Raw genomic sequence first — 15,097 nt, forward strand, 5'->3', positions numbered from 1 at the left:
AATATGCTGAAAACTAGGGATTTCCTTACTGGTTTGATGAACAGCCCTGCTTTGTAGTTAGAAGGACTGCCATCTTTGAAGCCATGTGAGAAGCTAATGCATCAGTAAAACCCAAGAAAATGGTGTCCTTTGCTGAAGCCATGTCACTGTTAATGAGTTGAGGCCCAGATAGTAGTTTAGAGTAGAGGTTCTAAACTGGTAACCAATGGGCCTTCCTACTGTAGTACATGTCTTGAAAGAGAAAGGAAGAGGGAAACTTCTCCTTTCATTCTTGGTAGGACACTTTTTCCTTCTCGTTTCACTATTTTCCACTTGGTGGAACTAAATATACTTTTCAGCCTCTCCAGGAAGCTCCCTTTCCAAATACATTACAGTCATCTTCTTCTCGCTGCTCTGGTGCCTCTCTTGTTGGGCGTTGTTCTCATCTAGAGGCAAATCATGCTTGAGAATCAACTCCTTGACTATGTGCAGCTTAAGGACAATGGTGTGGTTGAGAATGTTTTACATGTAGGGGGGAAGAAAGGAGGACTCTTTCTGAGAGGGATTTCTGTGACCAATCTACCACCAGTTGTAGCCACATTGACCAAATGGACCAGTTACTTTAGGATAGTATTCCCCAAAATATATAAAAAGACATTTCTGCCTTTGAGAAAGTCACTTTCATCCCCAGTCACCCAATAGGTTATAGAGACTAAGAAATGATGTAAATAGTACATACAGCACCTGGGGCTTCCCAGGTAGCTCAGTAGATAAAGAATTCGCCTGCAATGCAGGAGATGCAGGAGACATGGGTTTGATCCCTGGGTGGGGAAGATCCCCTGAAGAAGGGCATGGTAACCCACTCCAGTATTCTTGCCTAGAGAATTTCATGGACAGAGGAGCCTGGCGGGCTACAGTCCATAAGGTCGCAAACAGTTGGACACGACTGGAGCGACTGAGCATGCACACAAGCATGCATATATAGTATCTGCTGATGCAGGTATGCATGTTAGTCACTGAGTCATGTCCAACTCTTTATGACCCCATGAGCTGTAGCCCGGCAAGCTCCTCTGTCCCTGGAATTCTCCAGGCAAGAAGAAGGGAATGGATAGCCAGTCCCTTCTCCAGGGGATCTTCCTGACCCAGGGATGGAACCTGAGTCTCCTGAATTGCAGGCAGATTCTTTACTGTCTGAGCCACCAGGGGAGCCCTGATGGAGATATGCAGTACATTAATTAAAGACTCTGAAAGTCCATCTGGATGGAAACCAGTTTAACTTGTGTGTGTGTGTGCGTGTGTGTTTATTTTACAGCAGCTTGGTAACGTATTACTAACAGTCATTGTTGATACAGAAAATGTCAGCAAATATTTGAATGTTTGTACTTAAACAGTGCTTCACTCATCTTTAAGTTGGGTGAACCTTAAGTATTTTGCAATTAAAGATATACATATATATGTGTGTGTGTATATATCTCCACCTATTTCACACTTCAAATAATCATCCTCATAATTTTGGCTTTATAGCCAGTTTTAGCAAATAAAGATATAATTGACATGTACCATTCATCATATCAGTCTCAGGTACACCACATAAAGTTTCAATATTTGTATATACTATGAAATGATCACCACAATATGTCTAGCTAACATCCATCACCACATAGGTGATGTGTGTGGATGTGTATGGAGAAGGAAATGGGAACCCACTTCAGTATTCTTGCCTGGAAAATCCCATGGATGGAGGAGCCTGGTGGGCTACAGTCCAGGGGGTTGCAAAGAATCAGACATGACTGAGCAACTTCACTTTCACCACACAGGTACAAATTTTTTTCTTGTGATGAGGACTCTGAAGATCTACTTTCTTAGCAATTTTCATATGTAAGTGTAGTATTATTAATTATAGTCACCATATGATACATCACATCACAATGACTTAGTTTCTAACTGGAAGTTTGTACCTTTTGACCACTTGATTTAATGGTTTTTTCCCCCAGATTTTCTTATTGTGAAAATTTTCAAGGAATTATACAGTCAACACTCATATACCTACCAACTAAATTCTGTGGTTAACATTTTTGCTGTATTTGCCTTATTCCGTATTGTCTATCTATCCATCCTGCTCTTTATCCATCAGTCCTTCTTATTTTGTGATGCATTTCGGAGGAAACCACAGCATCAGGACCTTTTACCTCTAATTACCTTAGCATGCCTATCCTCAACCAGCTTTGTTTGAATATGCATTTCCTGGTTCCAGCAGAGCACAAAAATCTCATGTTTTTTATTAACACCTCTGGAGGTCACTCAAATTTCATTCTCCACAGGGCAGGCTTTGGGATAATGCTTTGGGGTTGTGAAGACACCACCTATATCATGAAATCTTGGATTATTTAAAATTGTTGTCTTGTCTCATGTAGTCTAATCACAGAATGGAAAGGGGTTAATCTAATCATTTTATTCTATAGATGGGGAAAGTGAGGGCCAGACAGGTGAGGACTCATGTCCAAGGTCATACAGCTTATTAGGCCTGTTAGACATGGAGCTTTTCTACAGAATGCCTTGTCCTTAAGGACAAGGCAAGATTCTGTTTTCCCTTCACTCTAGTCCTTGCACACTACTGACTGCCTTGGTGTCTAGCTCACAAGAGTATTTCTGGGGCGAAGTAAAACTCCTGGGCCAGGCTCCAAACTAGACTCCCAAGTGACTGCCTTGTAACTTCATTTCTTCCAGTTACTTGTTAATCTCATCCAGATTTCTTTTCCTTAACAATGCCTACATTTTATTCTGTTCTGGAATTCCAAGTTGATCATCTCAGTTTTGGTGAATGGAGCTGTTTAAATGAGAAGTGTTTAAAGTATTCTACAGCAGACTTCTGACCCTTTTCTGGGCATTTGTAACACCCAGCTCTTTCAGAGACTAGGGTGTAGAGAGTGGGTGAGCCGAAGTGGGAATGATATCTCTGCGATTTTATATTCCACCTTAAGGATGTTCGTGATTCTAAAAACCATGTTGGTAAAAAAAAATTTTTTTAATCATGCTGGTAATCCATAGGAGGGCTGCTATCATGGCAATGAGATATTTCACCCTTAAATCATAGTCAGGGAAATTATGGTGGAATCATATGATGGTTTTTGATACTTCAAAAACAGTATTGCTAAAGGAGTATGTTTATTTATTTATACATATTCCATTGAATTTCCAAAAGGATTCAAGGCAGGTGAATTAAATGATTATAGTTTTATGTGCCAATTTTAAAAATGAAAACTATACCACACATATTTGGGAAAGACCAAGCTGGAATTTCTGGGTTTACCTCCTTTTTTCTTGGGAGATCATATTGAGGTAAGACAAGAACAAATTTTGTCCACCACAATTGTAGAACACAAAAGATAACCCCACTCCTTTCATATAACAAAGAAAGACAAGAACTTGGCTATGAAACAAGACTCATGATGATGGCTGACATTTTAGGAAAATGCAATAATTTACATATAAAGTGTGATAAAATGATTTGTATGGTTTTAGACATATTCTGAAAGGCCTTGGAAGGCAGTCTCATTATAGTATTTCAGAAGCAGCACATCTGGAGAAAGGTTTCTATGGCAACTCATGAAAGTTTGATTTTTTTTCTTTCCTTTTCAAGAGCATAAATCATCCTACGGCCTAAGGCTTCAGTAAAGGTCTCCTGTATTTTAGCAGCTATTGCCATTTGTTTTGGGGGTTGTATATTTTGACTGTCTAAGAGAAAACAGAGCAAAGGGCTTCCAAGAAGGCTTGGAGTCGTACATTTTTCGTATTTGGGAGCAAGATGTGAATAATCTTATTCTAGACTTTGCTTCTCCATGATCAAAAGGACAGTGCACATTGGTATGTTTGGTTCATATCATGTGTTATTTCAGTTTTCAAGAAAGTTGTGGGACTCCCTTGGTGGTCCAGTGGTGAAGACTCGGCATTCCCAATGCAAGGGCATGGGTTCAATCCCCAGTCAGGGATCTAAGATCCCACGTGCCATGTGGCACTGCTCAAAAAAAAGAAAGAAAGTTGTGATCAGTGTGTTCTCAGGAAAGAGGAGTCAGTCTGGACTTAAGAAGGAGGAACTGTTTGGCCAAAGCATCTCCTAATCAGTAGTTTAGTGGAGGTGTCCTACTGTCTTCACGTCTGCCTGTAAATGACATGGTCCTGGGGTTTTGCATACTGATATGCTTAAGGTGGTTTTTTATCAATATCTCCTTTCCAAGAAAGTCAATAAAGAAATATTCTATTTTTTTTGAGATTTATTTTTTTTCTTTTTTTTTTATTGTAGTGGTTTTTGTCATACATTGACATGAATCAGCCATGGATTTACATATATTCCCCATCCCGATCCCCCCTCTGAACACTTTGAGCAATTTTTTTAAACAACTTTGGCCTTTGTATGTTATAGGAAGTCAAGTGACTAATGAAAAACACCCAGGACACAGAAACAGAGCTAAACTTTAGACCGAGCTCTGCCATCGCTAATTGTGTTACACTGAGCAAGCCCTTGAGAATCTCTATGAGCCTCCATTTTCTAATCTGAAAAATAGGATAAACAATGCGAGCCTCAAAGGCTTATTGTTAAGAACTGAATGTGTGTGAGGATTGGAAACTATAGTGCTGTACCAATGTAAGGTGGTTATTATAACTGATTGGCTGGCTTTCTTTCCAGCTCTTTTTCTTTGGTAAAGTCCCTTTACCATTTCTGGTGTGACAAGAAATCAGTTTCAATGTGCATAAATATTTTAGTTTTCTCATATTATATTAAATATGGTTATATAGACACCACTCTGCAGCCAGTTGTTTATTCCTTGACTAATTAAATATCAACTTTGCTGAAAGCTATTAAATGAATCCAGGTAAGTGCCAACTGTGTACTCACATTGAGGACACAAAGACTAGGTAATTAAATTCTTATCATTCAGGAAATAAGTTCTCTGAGTTTTGAGGCCACAGCATGAGCTATTCAGGCTGATGCAGAGAAAGAGGGGGAATGCAATCCAGCCCACACACTGCTAGCCAAGTATCAATGTGAGCTGTATTCACCTGAAAAAGGGATGCTTTTTTGAAACTTACCTGCCACGAGTGTAATTTCTTCTTTCTTCCTGTAATTTACACAAAGGCATGGAATGTGCTACCAGTGGCCCTGGTATTTATGTGGTTCGTGATGTTCTACAGAAGGCTTTCAGTGTTTCATCGTTTAGTGTGAGGAAGACTGCTTTCCATGTTTGTTTTCTGGAGTTATACTGCCTAGATTTGAATACTGGCCCTGCTGGTCGCCAGCTGTGTGACCTTGGGTACATTACTTGACTTCTCTGTGCTTTGCTTTTTACATCTGCCAACGTCATAGCATTGTTAGGAGAATAAATAAATTCTTGTATGTAAAACATTTGGAACTGAAACTGGCCTGTAGTCAGTGCTCAAAATATTCCCGTCTTTTGGGAACTAAACCACTAAACTATTCATTAAGAAATGCTTTGACCAAACAGTTCCTTCTCCTTAAGTCCAGACTGACTCCTCTTTCCTGAGAACACATTGATCACAACTTTCTTTCTTCTTCTTATTCTCCTTTTTTTTCTTTTTTTTTTTTTGGCAGCACTGCAGGGCATGTGGGATCTTAGTTCCCTGACCAAGGATTGAACCCGTGTCTACCTGCCTCTCTACTCTGTGTTGAAGAGTTCAGCAACTAACGTCTGAATTGTACCTATAAATGCCACTTTCCTTTAATGAATTTAGTCTCACATTGGTGATATTTTTTCTTCTTACCCCAGCCTCTTTTGTGTGTGTATGTGTTAAATAATTGAAAAGGCATTCTTTGTAGAGACATCAAAGAATTCCAGTTCTTTGATTAGAAGGTCACTTGGTTGTTTGTAGAATTTTCTCATAAAACTGTTGCTTTGTCAGAAGTGACAGAGGTGATGAGGGCTATTTGCATGTTTTTGGCTTTTTTCTTTCCTAAGAGCGTGCTTATAAGGTTTACTAGGGTTATAAGTTTAGAGATGCTTTGCGGTACCGTGAATTTTTTTCTCTCAGTTTTGGTCAACACTATACTTTTTTGATAATTTTAAACTGAGAAAAAGTCCTTTGTAACACGGAAGTACTGATATTTGATAATGTTTTCAGAACAATTAGCCTTGCATTTCAAAATGCTGAAAAATTCTGTTAAATATAGCTTTTGATAGGAAGGACATGAGACAGACTGACAAAGCGAAGAGTGAGGCAGATGGTGATTTTGATTTTTATCTTCCTTCCAAATCCCAACTCCTTCACTGTTCTTAAGACTCTTAGAAGCCTTTTTGTTACTTGCACTGTGTACTTTTCAGTCTCCTACAGTCTCTAACTCTTAAGCCCTTTTCCATGGCACAAAACAGGAAGCATAGAATGTTAATAATGCTGCAAACCACTGATTTCTAGGTACTTACAATAATTTGGGTGTCTAATACAGATTGAAATATCCAAATAATTGAGATAGTCATCACTTTGAGGAAACATTTTCCAAGTGAACTACGTGGAAAGGGAGATGCAATATTTTGATCATTTCATGGCATTAGGCTTTTGTCTACCATTTAGTCAGCTATGCCATACTATGCTTAGTCATCCAAAGGAGACTCCCTGAGCCAAAATACCATAGATCCTGCATCATTTAGAACTAACAAGTGAGATGATCTTATCAGGGATCTGTCTAGGACACATAGGCGCTACTTCTGAACGCACCAAATAATCATTTGTTTGTGAAATTTTCATTGATCCTGCGTATTAAACTCAAGTTTTTATTAGCTTTTTAAAAGTAGGCAATAATTATATACTTGTTTCTAAACTGGTTGCCTAAACAGTCTGCCACAATGTGGGAGATCTGGGTTCGATCCCTGGAGAAGGAATGCTTGCCTGGAAAATGCCATGGATGAAGGAGCCTGGCAGGCTGCATGCAGTCCATGGGGTCACAAAGAGTCAGATACAACTGAGAGACTTTATTTTTACTTTCACTTTCAAACTGTTCGTGAAAATTAAATATCTGTTTAAAAGAAAAACCAATATTTTAAGATTCTTCTGTTTAGATGGACAGCAGAATGTTTTTAAGACATTGCATCAATTTGTGTATAGAGTTACTGCATTTTTAACTTTTGCTTTTTCGTCCAAGGGTGGTGGCTAAGAATTCCGGTTTGGGGCTGAACCCTCACCATTTAATTGTGTAGTCTATGGCAAGTCAGTGAATGTCTCTTAGCCTCCATTTTTTTTTCTTTTTAAAATGAGGATAATAATACCTGTCAGTACTGTGGTGAAAATCAAATGGGTTTTCTATGTGAGACACTGCTTCTTCACACAGAGCAAAGCAATGCTCAATGCTTTATGATGGCGTTTGTTATTATCGTGGATATTTTCTTTCTCCTTTTTTAGCTGTTACTGCATTGTGTCAGGGAATGATTGCCTAAGGGTTTCAACAGCACTGATTACTTTGTTTAGTGTTTCTACTTTATATTATTTTTCACAATAGTATTACATTTTAAAATTCTCAGATTTCCAAGAGAACACACCATCTCTCCTATTTTTGTTTATGGCAAAATGTGTTAAAAGTTCCAAATTACTGACATAAACATGAACTCTTGGGAAACAACCTTGTTGTCAGCCCTGGGGGCTCTGAGTCCTTAGTTGTTTGCTTATCTTTTGATTAATCAAACCATTAATCCTTTTGCCAGTCATCAGTGAGGAATCCCTTGAGAGCTCAGTTGCTCAGTTGTGTAACACTGAACAACACCATGGACTATGGACTGTAGCCCACCAGTCTCCTCTGTCCATGGGATTTCCCAGGCAAGAATATTGGAGTGGGTTGCCATTTCCTCCTCCAGGGGATCTTCCCAAGCCAGGGATCGAACCCACATCTCCTTGTCTGCTATATTAGCTGGCGAATTCTTTACCACTGAGCCACTGGGGAAGCCCCTCGCTTGAGAGCTACATGTAAACAATCTTTTTAAATTTTCTTTATTAAAAAAATTTTTATTGAAGTATATAACTGGTTTACAGTGTTTGGATTAATTTCTGCTGTACAGCACAGTGATTCTGTTATATCTATCTATCAATACATACATACATTCTTTTTTAAGTGTTTTTTCCATTGTAGTTTATCAGAAGATATTTGATATAGTTCTCTGTGCTGTACAGTAAGACCATGTTGTTTATACATCTTGACAGTCTTAATAACCTCCAGACCAGACTCCAACTCCTCAGTTTCTTTGGTACCCTAAAACTCCCTCTTCCTAAAATGCAGAGGATGAGATGGTTGGATGGCATCACCGACTCAATGGACATGAGTCTGAGCAAACTCCGGGGGATAGTGAAGGACAGGGAAGCCTGGCGTGCTGCAGTCCATGGGGTTGCAAAGAGTCAGACACAACTTAGCGACTGAACAGAAACAAACTGCAGGGACTTTCTTAAGCCATTGTTATTTGGGTCAGTTATTTTTCAAATCAGTCTTTGTCGGTTGATGTCCAACAAGCATTTTGAATACCACCACGCATGAGCATGAGTGAGACAAATTGTGAGGTACTTCCCACAACATATTTTTGTATTGGTCTATTTGAAGATACTTTTGTAATTTCTATTTATGCTTTTCTAAAGCACATGAACCTAGAGAATTCTAGTCAATGATCTGATAAGGCCCTGGCTTGTTCTAGTAAATGTTTCTGTATAGCATCAGGTACTTACTTAGTAATGTCTTTTGTGGACTATAAAATACTAGTGTATTTGAGTGATGTTGTGTTTCATTCTGAGCCCCTTTTTAAGCCTCAACATGCTTAGCAAGTCTATCTGAATTCCATGATAACTGCTGTTACTATGGCTGCATGTTATTTCATATTTCATTTGATGAACTGATGCTTGATAAGAGAGATGGCATTGAATCGTGGGCAATTTTGACTCAGTAGAAAGGTTTTCTTTTTTCTTCTTTATGGAGGTAAAATTAGGAAACTGTAGTTAAAAATCCAAGGCTTGTATTTCTAAATTAGGGTTGTGCAATGCTTGTGCACACTGTGTGTGTGTAGGGGGGTGGACTTTGGCACCATCACCCCACCACCTGCTGGATGTTCTGGCCATGGCCCCAAGGACAATTATCAGAAGGTGGATTAACTCAAATAATGAAATGTCACATAAGCCTCTTTAAAAAAAAATGGGTTTCCTCTTTTAGGACAGCTCACAGAGGGTGGATGGAGCCTTGTCTTTTCATTATGGCTTCCACGGTAGACTCATATCTTATGTTCCACGGATTCTTGTCAAACTACAAGATACAAATGTGCTTTCAAAACATGGTGACCCAAACAAAGTGAAAAACACTTTTGAAATGTAATTTCTCCTGAAGCAGAAATTGAGAGATGCGATTTATGAAAAGGATGGCCCTGAGGCCCCATGGAAGCCAATGCTCATAGTGGTTATAGAAGCAGACACTGGCGTGAAACTGCCTGGCTTAGTTGCTGGCTCATTATGTGATCTTGGACACCTCTTTGTGCTTCAGTTTCCTCAGCCATAAAATGGGAATATCAATAGTACCTTTTTTTTAAATTGGATTGCTGTGAAACTTCATTGAATTGATACATTAAAACACTCAGAATAGCATCTGAAATGTTGTGTGCACTATAGGAATATGAGCTATTTTCATAGGGATTTTCGCTCAATCGTGTCTGACTCTTTGCGACCCCATGGACTGTAGCCCACCAGGCTCCTCTGTCAGTGGGATTTTCTGGTCAAGAATACTGGAGTGGGTTGCCATTTCCTCTTCCAGGGGATCTTCCCAACCCAGGGATTGAACCTTCATCTCCTGTGTCTCCTGCATTGGCAGATGGATTCTTTACCACTAGTAAGATCTAAAAGTTCCAGAGCTATTATTTTTAAAAGACAAGGTAGAAACTGTTTCATTTCTCTGTAAGGCACAGCATTTTGGCATTTCCTTGATTTTGTTTGATTTCATAAAGCAAATGAGTAAGGTATTTGGAACTGAGTAAATTCAATTCATTATGGTAAGAACACTAGAGTTATCTTGTCTGAAAAAACTCTTACTAAACCCTGTAAGTCAAAGAAGCAGAATTTGAAGATTTGTGAGATCAAAAACTACATTCAGGATGTACTTATACCAAAAATTACATATTTGAACTCTACACTAAGCTTTATACTTTATCAAAACTCACTGAACTCATTGGTTAAAATTTATTCTATATAAATGTATCTCAGTAAACTGTTTTGTTATGTTGAATTCATGATGTTGGAATTGTAGTAGGCATACAGTATTTTTGACTACATTAATAGATGAATAAATGAATGGAGTCATTTTATTCTTCAGTGATGGGTCCTACAGGGAATGAGGACAATTAAATGAGTTGCATTTTATGTCTTTGGTTTTGTAACTTTACATCAACTTCCCAAAGTTCAGTTTTAATAGTGGATTTTAGGTCCTTTCACATGCTTTGAAGATTGACTCACCCCTTCACTCCTTCACCTAAATTTATTGGATTTTCAGATTTGCCTTGAGAATGAAGTCAGTTGCTCCATTTGGTCTTGGGTTTGCTGGGGCTTATACATTTCTTTTTTGTGGGGCTTTGTGTTTTCTTTCATGTTGTCAGACACATAATCATGTAATTTAGTCTTTAAAGATAAACATTTTGATATAGTGACCAAAGAAGTTTTTTAAGGTTTGAGACTTTTACTAAAAATGAAACCCTTTTTTATTCTTTCAAGAAATAGCAGTTGGTTTTGCAGACTTGGAATCTGGGTCTCTATTGAGAAACCCTAGACACCTGTAAGTTGGTTAAGTTGAACGTGATGATATGTTATGTGTATTAGCCAACATAGACTTTTCTCATTGGCTGTTAGCACGGGGAGCTTATCTGGAGTTGAGTGTTTGATTCTGATTTCTTCTTGTATTTTCTACCAGGTATGGCAGCAGCGAAACTTCTGCATGACTCTGGCCTGAATGTGATTGTTCTGGAAGCCCGGGACCGCGTGGGAGGCAGGACTTACACCCTTAGGGTAAGACAATAAGAATGGGCTGGAAAAATGTGACCCTGAAACTGAGTTTCCTTTTTTCTTTCTGAAAGTCTTGAACTTCACTTGACTCTTTTCAAGAGAGTGAAAATTATTTCAAAACACTCCACAGCCTCTCAATTTGCTTTCTTTCCATGTCTTTCTTCTGTCCATTTTCTCTTCTTGCCTCATAACATTTGGCCCTTTCCCCATATACAATTGCATCAATAATTAGATGTTTGAAATACATTAGTGAGTAAAACAAAGACTCCCTGTCCTTGTGAAACATATATCCCCCCCTTTTTTAAGTGGGGGAGCTATAGTGACTCAGGTGATAAAGAATCCACCTGCCAATGCAAGAGACCCAAGTTCCATTCCTGGGTCGGGAAGATCCCCTGGAGAAGGAAATGGCAACCCACTCCAGTATTCTTGCCTGGAGAATCCCATGGACAGAGGAGCCTGGCGGGCTACAGTCCATGGGATCTCAGGAGTTGGATGCAACTTAGCGACTAAACCATACCATCATACAATAAACAAACAAAAACAGAAAAGAAGGACCTGCTCTGGTGTCCCTGACTATTAGGAATCCAGTTATGTTGGGACGTGTTCAAATATAGGGAGTTTTTCTAGTCACTCTTTGATTCAAAGGTTGGTCCTTATTGCAAAGGAAGCTAATTCAAAACCATATGAAAACCTTTCTACTGAACATAAGAGCAATTTCAAAGGTTTAAATTAGGACTCTAGTGCTATCTTTCAAGTGTCTGGTTTAACAAACCACAAAAGAAATTGTCATTTCCTGGATGAATTTAGAGTTTATCATACTAGGTGAAGAAAGTCACACAAAGAAAGGCAATTATCATATGATATCATTTATATGTAGATACCTTAAAAATGATACAGATGAACTTACAAAACAGAAACTGACTCACATAGAAAACAAACATGGTTACCAAAGTGAATAGAGGGGAAGGGAGTTTGGGATTAACAGATACACACTACTATATATAAAATAGACAAACAACAAGGAACTACTGTATAGCACAGGGAAGTATATAAAAAAATTTCTAGTAACCTATAATGGAAAATAATCTGAAAAATAATATATATATATATATATATATACACACACATATATATATACACACACATATATATATATACACACACACACATAAAACTGAATCTTTTTGCTACACATCTGAAACATTGTAAATCAACTATACTTCAATAAAAACGTGGTCTTTTCCTTTCTTGCTTTTCCTCTAGCATTAGGTGCCTCAAAATTAGCCAGAAATGCTAAGTAAAGAGAAATTCATCAATAATTCATAGTTTACAAATCTAAGTCAGTAAAACCCAGAGCACGTTGTGGTACGTAGTAAGAATGATGGGGTTCAGAAATCTCTTGCTTATTTCAAGTCCAATCAATTTTAGTTTAAAATTAGGAATGATTCAATAACCATTTAGTTGCATGAATGAGGTAGAGTCGAGAACAGAGTCCAATTTTCTATAGATATTCCTCAAGGTGTGTCTAGAACCTGTGAAATGCCAATCTGCTTTTTTGAGGGCTGTCTTTTTTATCTTAAGAATAACAGGTTCACAAATATTTATTTTTATTTCTTCCCATGGGAAAACAGAACCAAAAAGTTAAATATGTGGACCTTGGAGGATCTTATGTTGGGCCAACTCAGAATCATATCTTAAGATTATCCAAGGAGCTAGGATTGGAGACCTACAAAGTGAATGAAGTAGAGCGTCTGATTCACCATACAAAGGTAAGCCTGGAACAACCTTTGAAGGATTTGGAGATTTTTCTATCGGTATTTCCATATATTAGTACAAATTCCAGATCCTCCCCTCAGACAATCTCCTTCATCCTTGAATGACGCATATGTATTTTATAAGTATATGTCAACCATTCTAAGAATTTTTTTTACTGTTATCAAAGACTAATTCTAAACCTATTTGGGAAGGTTATTGATGAAGTGGTATTAACCATTTGGTCACAAGTTGAACAAAACCAATAAAGAAAAAACATTTATGATTTATTAAATACCTCTATTAAAATAATTAGGGCTCTTTCATGTATACAAAAACTTGTGTACAGTTTTACAAATGCTATTTTAGACATCACGTGATAGAGTATTTGCTATATGTCTAATGTAATTATTTTGAAATTTGGTTATTATGTCCTATATATAGGCTAAACTCACTCTCTTTTGGAGATTTACATAAAAATAGGTCAAGTCCAAAATTTCATCTTCTGTGGGAAAGCTCCATTGATCTCCCTCAAGTTTCTGTGAGTTTACTGGGTCTCACATTCTCATCATTTGTGGTCCATGGTTCTTGCTTCCATGACACATATGCTCATTCACATTCATGGCCTGTGACTCTCTTCTTTCCTTTGCTCTATGTCAACCTAGGTTCGAATTCACCTCTTTGTCTTGACTTTCTTTGGACCACCCCAGTCCAGTAGACTGGACTGAAATTTTGAACAGTGGGGGTGAGGGGTTCAATCACAGAAACGACTTAGAATTGAATATCGGACATTGTAATTCTAGGAAGCTCTTCAAACAGGGTGCCCTTGGTGATTTCTCACTGGCCACATTTTTCTGTGGATTCCAGTCTCCCACCATGTTTCTCCCTTTAGACTCTTCTCACAACTCCCTGATCCTTGTTTTCCCAGCATCTCTGTCTTGGTCCAAAATATTACTGATGTTCTCTGACAAACAGTCACCTGGGCTGGACCCTACTCTGAAGTCCCACAGAAGGACTGCTGGCAGAGATTTTTAATTTCAATCTTTCCTCTCTCTTCCTCACTTACCTCCTAAAATGGAATTGAGCAATATAGAGACAAGTTCCTCACTGGGAAAAATTACACCCTTAGGAGACAGAAGAAACTAGCAACAGTTAGTTTTGAATCACATAATAGTGTCAACGTTATATTATTAGTGGGTGATAATATTAAGAAGGACAAACAATAGACTATATGTTGTGAATTGTTTAATGAAACAGAAAATAAAAATCTATATGACTTGGTATAATGTGGGTAACATTTATAATAAATGTTTTGTTTGACCTTCAGATTTTGTTTTATGAGCCTTTTCACCTTGCTTCCCTATGTGTCTAGTGGGAAAAGAGACACATGAATTAGAAATGAAAATGAAGCATGGTGATAGTGTGATTTATTGAACATTCATCAGCAACTCTTTGTAAACATCGTTCATTGTGTTCCTGGCTTTTATATGTAGATCATCTTGACTGATTTCTTCTGTCTTCATGTCCTAACATTTAAGACTTGCAGAGACTGAATTCCCAGAACATTAGGATCTCTTTTAGATTTCTCTGGACAAAGGAGATGATGACTAGAAATTAAATTCATTTTTCTGTCTTTGTGTGGGCAGGGTTTCTTGGCAGTCAGGGGCTATGTTCAGGACACTTTGTTTTTCTGGAAATCTTTCCGCCAACACTATGTTCCTTGTTTGAAAGAGATTGCTCACAGTCATCAATTGTGGCAAGGATGTTATACTTGAATTTTTCAGAATGATGACCAAATATGCTTCTTTCTTTAGCTATTTCATGTAATCCACATGCAGCTAAGAAAATAATTAAGCACTATCTCTGATTTGATAGAGAATAAATATATATGCCAACGTTGGTCTTCATGAAATTCAAATGAATGTTATTGCTTTCTAATTATTACAAAAGGAAAGCAGGTTTTTTGTAAAAATATAAGAAGAAAACTTGGGTAGAGAAAAACAATTAAAAAACCCCTTCAATAATCTCATCTAGAGAAAATCACTCTAAAATATTCTTTTGGTACATAGATTTTCATGTTCCTGTGTTGCTATTTTCTGACCTCTGCTGGAGGAAATAAGAAATATCAGTACACTTAAAAATATTGTATACATATGCATATGTGTATATGTTTGATATAGTTACTCTTTAATTCTCATCCTGAGACAATTAAAGCACTAATGAATTTATGAAAGATTTCAGTTTTTAGTCCACTGAAAACTGGTTGTATCCAGTGAAGTGTTACATGATAATAAATAATAATAAAGATTTTAGAGCCAAGAAGTCCTCCCTAAACTAAAAATTTGTT

General features: G+C 37.7%; 1 protein-coding gene across 2 annotated transcripts in view; it reads left to right on the forward strand.

The window, feature by feature from the left end:
* The window catches only part of MAOB (monoamine oxidase B), a 113,636-nt gene that overhangs the window by 25,804 nt on the left and 72,735 nt on the right, over positions 1-15,097 (forward strand). For both annotated transcript variants that reach the window (XM_061137383.1, XM_061137382.1), the window contains 2 exons: positions 10,907-11,001; positions 12,630-12,767. In XM_061137383.1, coding sequence (XP_060993366.1) covers positions 10,907-11,001; positions 12,630-12,767 — 233 coding nt within the window. The remainder of the gene's footprint in view (positions 1-10,906; positions 11,002-12,629; positions 12,768-15,097) is intronic.

This window comes from Dama dama, chromosome X (genome assembly GCF_033118175.1).
Source record: "Dama dama isolate Ldn47 chromosome X, ASM3311817v1, whole genome shotgun sequence".
Lineage (NCBI taxonomy): Eukaryota > Metazoa > Chordata > Mammalia > Artiodactyla > Cervidae > Dama > Dama dama.